This window comes from Brienomyrus brachyistius, chromosome 23 (genome assembly GCF_023856365.1).
Source record: "Brienomyrus brachyistius isolate T26 chromosome 23, BBRACH_0.4, whole genome shotgun sequence".
NCBI classification, from domain to species: domain Eukaryota; kingdom Metazoa; phylum Chordata; class Actinopteri; order Osteoglossiformes; family Mormyridae; genus Brienomyrus; species Brienomyrus brachyistius.
The window spans coordinates 2,031,123-2,045,931 of record NC_064555.1 but is presented as its reverse complement, the minus strand read 5'-3'; the positions used below and the strand labels follow the sequence as shown (position 1 = coordinate 2,045,931).

Below are 14,809 nucleotides of genomic sequence, written 5' to 3'. Positions count from 1 at the left end.
ATTGTTCTCTATGCTTTTCAAAAGAAATGGAAAAGAAATGGAACTGGAAATGCATCGAAAATATATGGGGAGGAAGGCATTCCGGGTGCACCGATGGGTAAGTACTTCCGGTGTTAAGCGATGACAGCTTACCGCGTGACAAAGGTCATTGAATTTCTGGAATGACGATTGTATGAAGTTTCATCATCCTCAGGTAGTATTATTTGGTGAAATAATATTATTTGGTGAAATTTATGGTTATAAAAACTGTATTCGAAATGTCGTGTATGTGTATCGAAAAACATACAATTTTAAGAAGCATGGAATGGGGTAATTGTATTAACATAACCGGCTTATTGCGATAGACATTTGTTATAGGAATGAAAATATCCAGTTATTCTGTAACTTACATATGAAGATCGAAGATCTATAACGCGGTATTACTTTGCATATCATGGTCCGAGCCATTTTCACTAATGCTGTTATGATATTTATCTTTTTATCTTGTCACTTTAAAACAATTGAGCTTAAACATTTGCTCTCAGAAATAATGACGCCTAAATGTGAACACACCCACAGTGCGTGCATGTGTCCGCGTTGGTATGCGTAGTATTATTTGTTCAGTGACATGTCTGTCCTTCGTTCCGTGCTTTTGCAGTGACTGTCACCCACGTCAGGCGCCGCGATGAGCGTGCGCTGCTTCCTGGGACCGGCGGCCGTTATCTTCAGCCCTTCGGGGGTGTGCGGACTGCTACGTCCATGCGCGGCCGCAAGGTGAGCCCCCCCACCTGCAAGCTTACCCGCCTAGGGGTCAGTCACGTGCTCCGTACTGACCTCGGGTTAATAGTTCGGCTGGTAATTTGTCTTACCGTTTTAGAAAGATGTCCACAAGGCAGAAAGACCATCTGGAGCGGACGGCCGCCAACCACAGGCAAACGGTAAGTGTATTATCACATGGACGTAACCCCCCCCCCCCTCCAACAAAAAACAGGACAGGCCAATGCACCCCCCCCCCAATAATCATATTGTCATGATCAGTGGATAAGTACCTCACCTCCCCACCCATGTTCAGTCCAAAGTTGCGTGCTTGATTCTTAATAATGGAATTATGATTTATATTAGACCTACTATGATGTTATTACAACTAAAATTGAACTGCCCATTTAAATGGATGGTTGCTGTAAAGTTAAATTCCCGTTATTATGACTGATTATAATATCTAGCGCAGTGCTGTGTGACCTTAAGACCAGAGAAAGCTCGTGAGCAGGTTCTGTATTCTTATAAAATGGAATTAAACCGCCCTCCCGTTCATCTTTGTTTTCCTCAGTTAAACCCACGTGATATAAACAGTTATTAAGCGGTAAATGATGCTCACGACGAAGTGGGATTTGGTTCATCTATAAAATGTGTTTGAAACCACAGGCTCTCTTCCCAGCAAAGGTGTGTGGGATCACAGAGGAGTCGGATACGGTGAGACGCCTCAGTCTGACGGTCTCCGATCCCAAATTCACCTTTAAAGCTGGACAGTGGTGAGCAGGATAAGCTGGGGGGCTGGAAGGCATCAGGTCTTTCTGTGGAATAACCTATAAAATTAATACAATGCAGGTTAGAAGTTAATGATATGCCTTAGGAACTTGGTGCTTCAAATAACATCGTATTCTTGTGGTGGCCACAAGAGTGTGCTGTTGGACTTTGGCTCGTTAAGAATGGGTGGGGGGGGGGGGCGGGGGGAAGGAATCCTATCGCACATGAAAGTCTGTTCTGATTAAAATGTTCGGTCACTCCATCCACAAAAGATGTTCTCCAACCCGCTCCATATCACCATAGTATAGATTTTCTCTATATTGAATCAATACATCGATTGATACATTGATTTAATATGTTAATACCAGGTGATGTTGGACTCTGTCTGGCACCTGACCCACCATTGTAACACTGACCTCTTTTCCTAGCCTGAGTAATTTCCTGTGCCCATTCAGGGTGGACTTCTTCATCCCAGACCTGTCCACTGTTGGGGGTTTCTCCATCTGTTCCAGCCCTGGCCTCCTACGAAGGGAGGGAGTGATTGAGCTTGCTGTCAAGTACAGCCAGCATCCTCCTGCGCACTGGATTCACAGAGAGGTGAGGGCACCCTCCACAGCATCGGGGGACCATTCACAGCCAAAGCGGTCCGAGTGTCCAGATGTCTTGTTCTAAAGTCACATTGACCTATATCTACATTCCAGAATGTTTTGTCTCTGCTTTTTCAGTTCATGCCATTAGTCTCGAAATGCACTTGACTGACTGTGCTGAATGGGTTCTTTTGGAAGATTAAAGAGAAACGTTAGCATGTTTCAATTTCAATTTCAGTCTCTCAAGTTCCCGCCTGACAAGCTCTGAATATGGTTCAGTTACGTATGAATGTGTGATGTGTGGTTCACTTCTGCTTGCGATGTCCATTTAATTGTGGCTGTTTTCAGGGCCGGACTCTGTCTCGAATGTCACCGTGGGTTTTGTACACCTGTCTACCCAGTGCACCTCTCCTTATCTATAAAACCAAAAAAATCACCTTGCAAAATCACCAAGACAGTCTTAACTATCACAGTGAGAAGCATCTCAATACCTCTGCTTGGGGCACAAAGTCTTGTGCTACACATTAGCCTTCCTGTAGCACCTTGAGCAAGGCACTCATCCAGAAACGCTCAAATTGAGCATCCATGAAAGGGTTAAACGGTCAGATAGCTGGGCAAGGCAGCTGAGCAAACTTCTGTCAGCTCGGCGACGCTCTGAGCACGTGTGGAATCCGCGTCTCTGAAAACATCACCATGAATGGCATGGCGTTCTCCCGCCGACTGTGGGGCGCGATCGGCGGGAGCCGCATTCTCAGTCCGCCGCTGCGGCCGTTAGGACACGTTTCTTCATTTGCCAGAAGTGCTGCCGACTGGGCTAATGAGGTCTCCGGTCTGCGCGGGAGATGGATCGCCAAAACGCCAACTGTTTCCCCCCGTCGTCTGCCGAGTATTAATTAAAGAGCTGGAAAATTATTTCCTGAGACGTCGGGAAGGAGTCGATCTGATATTCGTCTGGCGTGTGAAACATGGCTTTTCTCATTAGATGGCAGTTTGGCTAATTAAGTTTCCGTGTATCATTTGCTATCGTTAGAATGACCTCTGTGTGCCAAACAGGAAGTTAATTATAACACTATATCATTTAAATGTTTTTTTTAGTATGTATATAATGTATATAATTTTTAGGGGTTGTTCACAGTCTTCCACAGACCGAAAATGTGTAATTGCCTCTTTTCGTGTAGTTGGATGGATGACAAAACGAATATTGTTTGCAGAAGCTGGGTGTAGTTTATGGGCGGAAGCTTGGCGACTGGAAGGTGGTCGGGGTGTTTATTGCGGTGCTGTCTTGTTGGACCGAGTGGAAAGTGACAGAATGATGTCGTGGGCTGTGCCTCGTGCGAAGCGGAAACCTTGTGCTGGGGGCTGCCTCTCCGCCCCCCACCCATATGGGCACCGTGTCCGTTGGCGCCCGTTGGAAGAAGAAAAAGAAACCTCATGAATATTTATGAGAATCTGTCTCCGCGGGACGGCACATGGCCGCGCCAGGCAGGACTGCTTCGCACTCCCACTCAGCACCACCGGGGGGCATATTACTGAGGGGCTGTTAGCCCGGCGCATAGCTCACGGTCGGCATATTTGATATTAAGTTCTTCCGAATGGGAATTAGGTTTGTTTTGGTCCGTTAATGTCTCCAGTGCTGTTTGTTGTTTTTTCACTTTTATTGCATTTTGCGGAGTATCTGATGCTTGTATTTTGTCATCTTGCATTTTTTATCGTTTATTTTGTCTATTGACTTTTTCCTCATTTTCCTGTATGTTTTTCCGGATCTGTGCAGTGTGCATGCATGGCTGAAGGGAGAAATGCAAACTGTGAAACGCGAACGCAACTGGAAGATGGAGCGAGTGACTGATGTTTCCATGCTGTGCTGTTCCAGTGCCGTGTGGATTCGGAGGTGGCCCTCAGGGTGGGCGGGGACTTCTTCTTCGACCCACAGCCCTGGGACCGGCCTGTGGACCTGCTCTTATTGGCCGGTGGGGTGGGGATCAACCCACTGCTCTCCATCCTGCTGCATGCGGCCGACCTGCTCCGTGGACCCAGTGCCAATGGCGCCCCCTACCGGCCGGGCAGCATTCGACTCTGCTATAGCGCCCGCAGCTCGCGTGAGCTGCTCTTCAAGGTCAGTGCTTCTGGCCCTCTTCTGCACTTACTGCTTCACATCCTGTCACTCCGTCATGCATTTGCTCAGTAGATGTATTTGCTTGTGGGAGTTTTACCAAGACATCTGATTGGTTGGTCCCTCCTCCTCCAGTTACTTGGACCCACCTCCTCTACAATCTGATTGGTTATCTCTCTGAACCAATCGTTTTTCGTTCTGCCCTCAGAACATTTTTGTGTAAGTAAAACTCCCATGAGCTACGTATTTAAGTAGTTTTTAAACTATTAAATATTAATGGGTATTTTAGCATATCAAGGCCCCTCTGGGGACATGAACCAGCATCATCCTGGTTAAGAGTTCATGTCCTCAAGCGATGTACCCCCTCCTGCTTCCTTTAAGTATCTGTTGAACTTATGCAAATGAGAGTTGACATGTGGAAAGCCCTTGTCCCTTGGGGAATGACACCTGTCCTCCCTCAGAACACCATCCTGGACCTGTGTCAGGAGTTTCCGGGAACGATATCCTGTGACTTCTTCGTGACAAGGCAGAGTGACACCGTGGAGCCGCACCTCGGGCAGCATGTAAGAGGTCAGTCGGCACTCGGAGGCCGTGAGAAGCACGTGGTCGGAAAGGTTGCCCGTCCAAATCCCAGGGCTGGCAGAGTGGAGTCACTGTTGGCCCCTTGAGTGGGGGCCCGTAGACCCCCAATTGCTCCAGCGTCTTTCTCAAAATGTAGGTTGCTTTGGATAAACGTAGCTGCTGTGTGTGTGCTTCCTCAGAGGGTAGGATAACGGAGCAGGTTCTCAAGGACCACCTGGAGAGAAAGGAGCCCCAGTGCTACCTCTGTGGGCCGCCCCCTATGATCAACAGTATCTCAGACCGGCTGCTGCACCTCGGGCTGCCCCAGGACAGGATCCTGTATGAGAAGTGGTGGTAGCTCCGCCCAGCCTGCCAGGAGGCTCCGCCCCCATCGTCCCCAGGGGCACCACATGGCACTGCGTCAGGTGCCTTGTGTTTGAACCGACCATGCTGGTGCCACCAGTGGGTCTGCCCGTGTATCTGCCCGTGTATCTGCCCGTGTATTCGCCCGTGTATCTGCGGGAGTGCGGAGGGACGTCTCCCCACCAGCCGTTACGGAAAACGCACAGCTTGAAGGGACAAGTGCCAGAATTTTTTTTTTTAATTAAATTCTTCTTGCAGCACTATTTCCATGTAAAGTATGTAATTCGTTCTTTGAAAATGAGTTTTTGGGCCGTTAGACAGGAAATTACCTCGTATAAAACTGCTGTTTGCATCACATTTGAGTGAACAGACTTAATATAAATGAATATTATATTCAGTTTATTATTTGAATGCTTATCTGTACCATTTTATTAAAAAAAATGTATTTCAGTGACTAGTGTTGCTTTGTTGGTAGATGCCTGGTGATTTGATGACTGAGTTAATATTACCGGGAAGTTTGAAAGATGTTGCTTACTGACGTTTGGGATTATTTTAGAAAAACATTTAAAAATGTGACAACTTGAGGACTCAAAAGTGCAGTTTGCGAAGGTGATGATGGCAGATGGGGCAAATAAATGTCCTTTCCAGTGCCCTCCTGCTGTGATGTATACTGTTTTCCGTTCGGTGGAAGTTGTTTGCGTGTTACCTTTATCCAGTTAACGCAGTTAATCTCCGTGTCGCATCTTTCTGAAGCGAAGGAACAAGTGACTGGTGAAAAACACGCAAGACAGGTGGCACTCACAGGTGCTCAGCTTCCTGTCAGCAGTACAGCCATCCACCCTCCTATAGGCAGAGGGAGACTTTAATATCAGCACTCAGACACACGGCTTTTTGGTCCTGCATCATATCATCATTTTATAATAATATCTTTCTTTACATTGAATAAGGGTCAGAGAATGTTCTAGATATTTAAAAAGGTAATATTTCATTTTAATTCTCATCTTTTGTTTTATGGGTTTTTTTAGAACAGAGGGCAGAGTGTTCAGATATTTAAGCTGATTAATCTGATTAAGATGGAGTCATCAGATCGTGCGTATATGTATATATATATATATATATATATATATATATATGTATATATGTATATATGTATATATATAATGTGTGTGTGTGTTTGTAACAAATCAGTGTTTGATTCCATGTTTTGATATTTATGTAAGTTGTGAGCTTAGTGTGGCCACCAGGTGGCGGTGTTTCAAACAGACACCAGTGCGTCGATGCTGTGGCGAGGTCTGGAGACATGGTGGCAGGCCACTTGGAGAGCTGTTTACATTCCATTTGCACAGTGAACATACAAGGACTCGCAGCCCTCTGCAGAGGCAGACTTTGGTCCTCTTTTCCATGCCTTTTATTGCAGTACTTTCTCAGAAAGTGAGGGCAGTTTAAGGTACCCTAACCTCTGCACTGCTGACTTGCACTTCCTTATTTCTGTAATGTATCAGAACGAAAAGCTACAGACATACCTCATGAGCGATGTGTTTTACGCAAACTGTCTAAGCAAATATCTAGCTGTGTAAACTGGTAAAAATGTTAAACAAATTCATGAAAACTGCTCGGGCGCCGTCTGCTAAGCAAATGAATTATGCGATGTCACATCCTGCGAGCGCTTATTGTGCGCCGGCCGCCGAAAGCAGCATTAGGATTCAGTAAAACAAATCCGCTCGTGTTTGAAATGTCATTTCGATTTGTAACGTGCTGCTCCGTACTCATCGGAGGGCGGATCCGGCGCACAAGACACAAGGGGCGGTAAAAGCCCACGTGGCAGAGTGTGAAGGCAGGGCGATCGTGGTGTGGCTACACTCACCGAGGCAGCGGCCCTGCTGACGCAGTCGTTAAGGTTCTGGAGGTAAACGTCACCACAAAGACCACAAACATTCGGAAAATACACACTCCCATTTTTTGCCGACACTTACTTTCCTGTTCCTGTGTCATGAAACATCAACGGCTGCCTATGCTTGGAAAATCATCCATCATGCAGAAAACGTGCATGTTTAAAGGTTGCCATGTGAAACAGAGAGACATACGGAACCGAGCGAATAGCGTCATCTACTAAAATGACCAGCCTGTACTACAAAGCGGGGTTACTGGCTTATTGGGGTAACTTGCCGGATTTAAGTTTGTAAATGAACAAGTAAGTGAACCTTAAGTACCTTAAATCCGACGAGTTTCCGTAATAAGCCAGTAACCCTGCTTCGTATTACAGGCCATAGGACACATATCGATGAAACAAGTTTACGGCTCTCAGCCAAACCTTCAGCGAAGGACGAGGGATTTTCACGCTTCATGTTTTTATGTTAAGGACACTCCAGTACGCAGTAGTTTCATCAGTCATAATAACCAATCGCTGTGGTAACGTAACCCGATCTTGGTCTAATTACCCGTGATTTTCAACTCGTAAACTTTGCCCATTATCAGTGTGGCAGTGGAATTGGCAAGGCATCGCGAATAATTAACGAGGGACAATGAGGGCCTTATCAGAGCCAAAGTGTTCCTGGAACATGAAATCCCCCCCCCCCCCATGCCAGTGCCTCTCCTGAGATGCAGCAGAGGAGATGGTGGGAAACGATTTCCCCTCGGCACAGTCAGCGCAGCCCAGCGAACGCAGAAATCACTCCCATCTGTGGCTCCCAGTGGAAAATCCATAAACCGGTTCAAACAGCAAGCCCTTGGGCCACCTGCTGTCCACGGGATTTCCGTACTCTCTGGGGTAGTGCAGGGCTTTGGAGAGAAGGCAGTGATGCATTGCTGAGGCGACGGTCACCCCCATGGTCGCCCGGGAAGGTTTTGGCCTGCTATGCAGTTGGGCTCAGTCCGCCCGCACTGCGATCTGGTGTAGGGCCACTGCGGCCAGAGCGTCACAGTGGCTGCCCTCGCAAGCAGCACACGGCTCCACGTGCCAGTGCGTGTCTGCATGCTGATGCAAAAGCCTATGTGTGCGTGGGTGCTAACAGATATGCTAATGCAAATGCTAATACGCATGTGCATGCTATGTGCACGCTAATGCATATGCCTGTATATGTATATCTTTATATGTATGCTAATAGGTATGCTAATATGTATATGCATATACATGTATGTATGTGCATGTTCATGCAGAAGCTTCTCTTTATGCTAACAGATGTTTGCAGCCTATGCTATGCTAACGCATCACTCAGCTTCCACGTGATACCATGCAGACCAGCTGCTATAACTGGATGCACAATACTTGCTCCCATCAATTAAAGAAACTCTGCGCAGCAAATGGGAATCACAAGCAAATCTCCTTCTTGAAGGACTGTCATTTGAACCCTCATTTTATCCCTTGGTTGCCTGCCACCACTACAGAGTAACTATTAATCTTTCTTTCACATTACTTACAACATACAGACCCCATTACAAGACCTGTCACAAAACTTACTTTTTTTTTTTTATAAACAAGACATTTTAGGTACTCTTAATACGTTTCTTGGTTAATATGCTTAAATACCGCAGGCTGCACACACACACGACTCACTGTATGCCCATGTGACCAGAAACCATGTGACCTGCTTCTACCGCTACGACAGCAAATACCGAAACAGTGTGAACAGCGACAGATGTCCACCGGGGACCGCTAGCTGCTGAGGTTTCCCTCTGTACAGTTCCGAGTCCACGTGCTCGTAAGCGCCAGGGAATGCGGCAGAATGTCAGCAGCGCAGCAATCCTGCATCCCTGCAGCGTTCTTAGCGCATTTACACCACATATCTGTTACACATACAGTATGTCTTTGGAGTCCGTGAAGCTGTCTGGCAGAGATACTCAGTTGAAAACATCACCTCAGACAAGTGGCTGTACTGTGGAATGGGCTGGCCTGTGCAGTCCCTTGAGTTGACTTGACTGAATTGTTTTCATGGTTTAGTGCATTTGCACAATCCTTTGGCATATGAATCCACCCCCAGGATGGCACAGTTTGGGGGGGGGGGGTCGCAGCATGGACATCCAGACAGGCTCCTCTAAGAACTTCCCTGTCTGATCACCATGGTCCACATGGATCACCATGGTCCTCATACCTTGTCATGTTTCACACAATGGTGAAAGACAAGGCTGTGAGATCTAGATCTTTATAGACTTCTTTAGGTTCCTGGGACTGACCTGGTCATGGGTCTAAGGAGCTGCCCTAGAGGGCAATGACAACCGCACAATCTCCGTAAAGAAAAGCACTTTCGCACAACGTATCAGCAGTATTAACTACACAGTTTCCCTCGGCTGGGTTTTGCATGTCTTGCCAAGTTCTCCTCGGACACCTCTGTGGGCAGCTTCTAGCTGGAGATTCTTAGTTATGCTGAGATTTCTGGGCTTGCAGAGCAGCCTGGATCTATAGCCTCTCGGCTCGGCTGTGATGCGGCACTGTCCTCACAAGCCCCACCTCCAGCCTCATCATTCACTGGCCCTTCCTTATGATGACCCTCACTTGTGACTCCACCTTCTGGTTCTTGATTGGTTGGTTCCTGAAGGGCTGCTTCTTTCATTTCTATGTCTGGCTTTGCCTCTTTCCCTTCCTGGGTCTCCACCTCCGCCGCACTTTCGTCACCCGTTTCTGCTTCTGGCCCACCTTTCCTCTCCTCCTCTTTGGTGTGTTTACCTGTGGCCGCTCTCTCGTTCTGCCTGTTTTCGTCGTTTTTCCTCTTAACTCTCTCTCCATCTTCTCCGCTTTCCGTGCTCTCCACCTTCTCAGTCGTCTCCTGCTCCTCCATCTCTTTCTCTGTCGCTGGGGAGCAGCCCTCCCTCTCGCTTTTGTTCTTCGGTGCGTCTTTCGCCGACTTCTTGCCCGACTTGCTCCGCGCTCTGAGACTCAGCTTCTGAAAAGACGCGAATCATGTTTGATGTTCACACACTTGTCAGACTGCTACATATTCCATCTTTGCACCCCATTCTCTGCGATGTTCCGAGTAAATAATGGAGGATTTCCCTTTGAAAACCTCGTTATTGCAGCACTTCAGTAGGAGCATACTCCCACAATTCCCGGGACCTTCATGAAGTCCTCCAAAATGTGCTACTAGGCTTTGACTACCAAACTACCCCAGTGACATCAGTAAGAGACCTGATAACGGACCCCGCGGGACTCCTCATATCCATCGGCATCAACTTTTTTTTTCATTATATTCCAGGAGAATGAACATAACGTTATTTTAAAAAGTACAACTGGAGAGACTCGTGAGGACTCGCTGGCCTAGAGCAAAGGCATCCAGAGACACAGAGAAATGGCTGAACCGCTCACCTTGGAGTCCTTCTTCTTGTGGACCAGGATGGGCCTCTGGAGGAAGAGGATCTGCTTGGTGGCCAGGCTGCCATCCCTAAAAAAAGAGAGAAGGATTACCAAGCACCGTAACTTGCCAACCAGCCAGTCTTGCTTTGTCAGGTTAAATGTGCTCACCCAGCCAACATTAATTTACAAGCAGTGCTGGTCAACCCATAAGGCAATATAGGTGGCCACCTAGTGTGCTATCTTAACCGGCACGGTGAAGTTTGCTTAGGACACAACATGGGATTCAATCAGTACTGCTCATAAGACTGTAATAGGATGTTGATCACAAGGAGTTATCACAAAACGGCAAAAATGTATGCATCCCTTGGAAATCAGCAGACCGTTCTCTCTCATGTGGAAGCATCTCTCCACGATCGATAATCCTGTTAATGTGGAGCTCGACCTGAGTGGTGGGGGTGCACCTACCGTTTCCAACGGCCAGACCGACTCCAACCAATGGCTCTAACTAGATTTCATGACTACAAGTTCAATGACTGTTTGGAAGTCGTATCTCAGGGAAGAGTCTTTGAGGCTTAAGGGTCCCTGCTCAGACACAACCCTCTTTGAATATAGATTCACGGGCATCTCATCTCGTAGCTGCCGGCTCCAGCACGAACCAACAAACTGAGCTGTCTCTCCCAGCCAGGCATGAAGGCAGCAGTCTAAGGCTCCGTCACACCGAGACTTGGCATTTACGGTGATCCGAGGGCCCAAAAAGGATCTGCCGTAGGATTCACCTACTTTACGGGGCTCAGCCGTTGAGAGTCCCATCCTCTCACATACGCACCACTCCTCCACTTCGAGTCGCGCTCATTCATCCACCGTGGAATAGCTTTCCATACCACGCTGACCTGCTAAACACCTAAATAGGTCAACTGGTGTCCTCCTCCTCTATGGGCGCTGAGACACAATGCATAAAATTGATGATTAAAATCAAGCAAAGCAGAGTCATCCTGGTCCACAGAGGGCGCTGCATCTCTGCTTCGTGATAAACAACCCCCCCCCCCCCCCACCCCTTTCAGGCGGACCCTGCAGTTCTGCAGTTGGACCGATCCAAAAAGGCAGAGCACCCCCCCGTCGTGTCTCATGGTGCAGTCTGATTAATCGCGCGGCATTCCCTACGCTCTGCAGTTGGAGCCCCGTAGGAAAAGTACAATTCTCCAGCGGGCAGATGTAATTAAGCAGGGCGCTCCGACGCCCTGCCAGTGATGAGATGAGACAGACTTGGAGCATAGGAAGGGTCCATCTTGGGGATTCGTAGGGGTGGTACATTTTACTTGGCGTCCGCGTGAGGAAAGCATCTTACTTATTGACAAATACTTTTATTCAGAGCGACATATAATTGAGAAAGGAGGTTCAGCCAATTTTAACTTAAGGGACTAACTCAAGGGCCTAATGGTGGCATGTTTCTACTGACTGCGGGATTTGAACCAACCACCTTCTGATCACAGACAGAGATGCCTGCATTGGGTTTGATACCTGTTGGGTTTGACGATAGGTGTGGGCAGGACGCACGTGAGCCTCCATCCGTAGAGGGCCAGAGACTGCAGCAAGGGTATATAGTCAGTCTTCACCTCTGTGTTCTGTGGAGAGTGCACACACACACACACACACACGCACACAAACACACACATATACACATACATACACGCACACACACACACACACAAACACACACATATACACATACATACACGCACACACACACACACACACACTGTTGAAATCTATTACATCCACATGACAGGAGCGTGATGAGTGAGCGGTGCTCTGCACTCACGTTGAGGATGGTCCACTGCTCCACCACAATGGCGTCGTACGCCATGGGTTTGGTGGAATCTCCTTCCTGGAATACAAACACGCTCTCCACCAGCTTGCCGGGGAAATCTGCAGAGGAGCACGAGGAAAAACACATTTACATTTGTTTTCCACGGCTGACTGACTTGCACGCTTCACTCGTTCGTACAACTGGGTATTTAACTGGAGGCGACTCAGATTAGAGAATCATCAAGGGTACAACAGCAATGCTCTCCTGGGATTTCAGCTGTCAGCCTGTGGGTTATGAGTTCACCTTTTTAAATACTGCACTAATAATGCAAAGGTTGTGGGTTCAAGCCCCAGAGAGCACATACAAATTGTAACTCTTCCCTACTGTAAGTTATTTTAGATAGATGATTAAAAATGTACCATCCTAGTTTGCAAATTTACAACCAGATGTTTTCGTTCTCCTTGCAAGGCCATCTTTACGGCATACATGACTCTATGGTGATCCTGGCTCCTGTACATACGGGGCAATAATCCATCTGCTCTGTGTTCGTCTATGCCCCATACCATCTGGCCAATCAGGAGTCAGAGAGTTGTTTGATTGACAGCAAAGGGTGTGGGCGGGATTAATTCTCCTCAGACATGGAGTCGCGTCTTTCATCCCTGGCCAAACAAGCAGAGAAATCCACACACCAATAAGACAGAGATCTTCGACGTAGCTCCGAAATCGCGTGGCAATTTTTGCAATTTTTAGCACGGTTTGCCAGCTAAGCACTACCGCATGGGATATGTCATTTCCTCAGTTACTGTGCCGCCCAGTCAGTGTCTCCCTATTCTCAAGTAATTGCATTTCTGGCAGATTATACGCGTTATTTCCCATAGCAGATTCTGCTACACAAAGAGGAACAGAAACGAAACAGCAGCCGGCAGCCGACTTGATCTCCCGTATTTAGTTTTTTGTCGCTTGCCATAGTTAAATGTCAAGCCTAGTGTATCTGAGCACTTACGCTAATTTGATTCGTCCCCGTTTTTGATAAAAATAAATAAATAAATAAAATAGCTCTTACTCTAGACAGACCTTCGGAGTTCCGGGCATTTTCATGCATATTTTGATGTGCTGTGGATGTGGAGAGTGCTGTGTTCGCTGTGGTGTGTGTTGCCATGGGGTTGTGTATCGTTTTGGGCGTGAACACGCTCCCAGGTCTGGGTACCTCATAAACCCTCCATTATTATACGCGAATCCCCTCTGAAAGAAGATCCTCTTATCTGCTTGACTGTCTGTATCAATTGGGAGGTTTCAGTTGGTACATTTTGCCCCCCCCACGCGCCTGATGCACACCCCAGCTTGCTGGTGGCTGGGGCAGCTTGGTTTGTGGATTTCAGTGGAGGGGGGGGGGGGGGGGGGCTGAGTGGAAGTCATAGATTTGGCAACAGTGACAATGAGGGTTAGTGGTGTGACATTGGACCTCCGTGAATCTTGGTGGTGATCATGCTGCATCACAACCTCGCCCATTATTGCTGTCCCTCCCCTTCCTACCACCCCCTCGTCCCGGGTCATGTGGATAGTGATGTGAAAAATACAATTGGGCTTAAGGGCGACTCAGACTCCGCAGAAATAGCAAGAAACGCGTCGGTAGAAACCGCAGAGCAGAACAATTGCGGAGCCCAAATGGAGGCCCAGTGAGACCACGGGGGGGGGGAGTGGGGGGTGACATTGGCGACACTGAACCCACTCATAGTGCCACGTGACCCAGACTCCGATGGCGGTGCTCTCTCTGCACACAATGAGTCACTATCTTTCCATTGGTGTTTCTCGGCCAACTCAGACACTCCGCCAGTGTGAGGAAATAGCTGTTCGTTGGGAAGTTAGTGGGAGAAGCAGCCAATGGCTTGTGGTCCGTGACGGCCCAGTGCCAGATAGACCGGCAGCACCGGGGGTGGCCACAAGGTTTTGGCTGACATCTGCGTAGATCATCTCTGAGTGTGTGTGTGTGTGTGTGTGTGTGTGCGCGCGCGTACCGCTGTCGCTCCCCAGCTGGAAGTATGCGTCGACCAACAAGGCACCGCTGGAAAAGTGCTGGGTCATGTGATCCAACCAGTTGGCGTCCACGCTGCTGATGGCCCCGTTGCACAGCTGCACGCGCAGGGGCACCTTCACAGTGTAGTACCTCTGAAGACTCGCTGGCGCCTCCATGTGGCTAAACAAGGCAAAGAGCTCCAACCCTACAGGCAGGTGACAGGAGAAGGTCAAGACCAAACCAAATAAACCTTATTTAAAACACCGGATGGACGACTAAAAAAATAACCAATATAAAAAACTGACTGCATCTTTCCCATTACCTTCTTTCATCCAGTACTTTATTACTCTATATCAGGGTAAACAACTCAAAGTTATTTGTGGAATTATTATTTTTTTATCATTGAGAAAGCAGTTCATTGCTGAAAACCAATTTACTGCTAATTCAGGAGTTCAGCTTTCCTGTCCAATAGGAGCTCGCTGTTCATCAACAGGGGGGGGGGGGGGTGATGGGGGCTTCTTTTTGTGGCAACTTTTGCCTCTATAAAACCGCTTTGTCTAAGAAGACACCCCAGGGGAGG

General features: G+C 47.8%; 2 protein-coding genes across 3 annotated transcripts in view; one reads left to right on the top strand and one right to left on the bottom strand.

The window, feature by feature from the left end:
- The first annotated feature begins 76 nt into the window (after positions 1-76).
- oxnad1 (oxidoreductase NAD-binding domain containing 1) lies at positions 77-5,578 on the top strand. Its single transcript, XM_048993685.1, has 8 exons — positions 77-193; positions 638-753; positions 857-917; positions 1,402-1,508; positions 1,959-2,100; positions 3,961-4,203; positions 4,662-4,770; positions 4,962-5,578. Exons 2-8 carry the CDS (start codon positions 665-667, stop codon positions 5,117-5,119), a joined length of 909 nt encoding a protein of 302 aa, XP_048849642.1. The 5' UTR covers positions 77-193; positions 638-664; the 3' UTR covers positions 5,120-5,578.
- Positions 5,579-8,444: 2,866 nt separating this feature from the next.
- Positions 8,445-14,809, bottom strand: part of rftn1a (raftlin, lipid raft linker 1a) — a 32,332-nt gene continuing 25,967 nt past the window's right edge. For both annotated transcript variants that reach the window (XM_048993683.1, XM_048993684.1), the window contains 5 exons: positions 14,231-14,434; positions 12,228-12,334; positions 11,927-12,030; positions 10,421-10,496; positions 8,445-10,001 (listed from right to left, as the gene is read on the bottom strand). In XM_048993683.1, the coding sequence (XP_048849640.1) occupies positions 9,480-10,001; positions 10,421-10,496; positions 11,927-12,030; positions 12,228-12,334; positions 14,231-14,434 (1,013 nt within the window). In that variant the 3' untranslated portion in view covers positions 8,445-9,479. The remainder of the gene's footprint in view (positions 10,002-10,420; positions 10,497-11,926; positions 12,031-12,227; positions 12,335-14,230; positions 14,435-14,809) is intronic.

Coding starts and splice junctions, on each gene's coding strand:
- oxnad1 (XM_048993685.1), top strand. CDS start 665: ATGAGCGTGCGCTGCTTCCTGGGACCGGCGGCCGTTATCTTCAGCCCT. Junction 754..856: donor CGTCCATGCGCGGCCGCAAG/GTGAGCCCCCCC, acceptor TTACCGTTTTAG/AAAGATGTCCACAAGGCAGA. Junction 1,509..1,958: donor ACCTTTAAAGCTGGACAGTG/GTGAGCAGGATA, acceptor GTGCCCATTCAG/GGTGGACTTCTTCATCCCAG.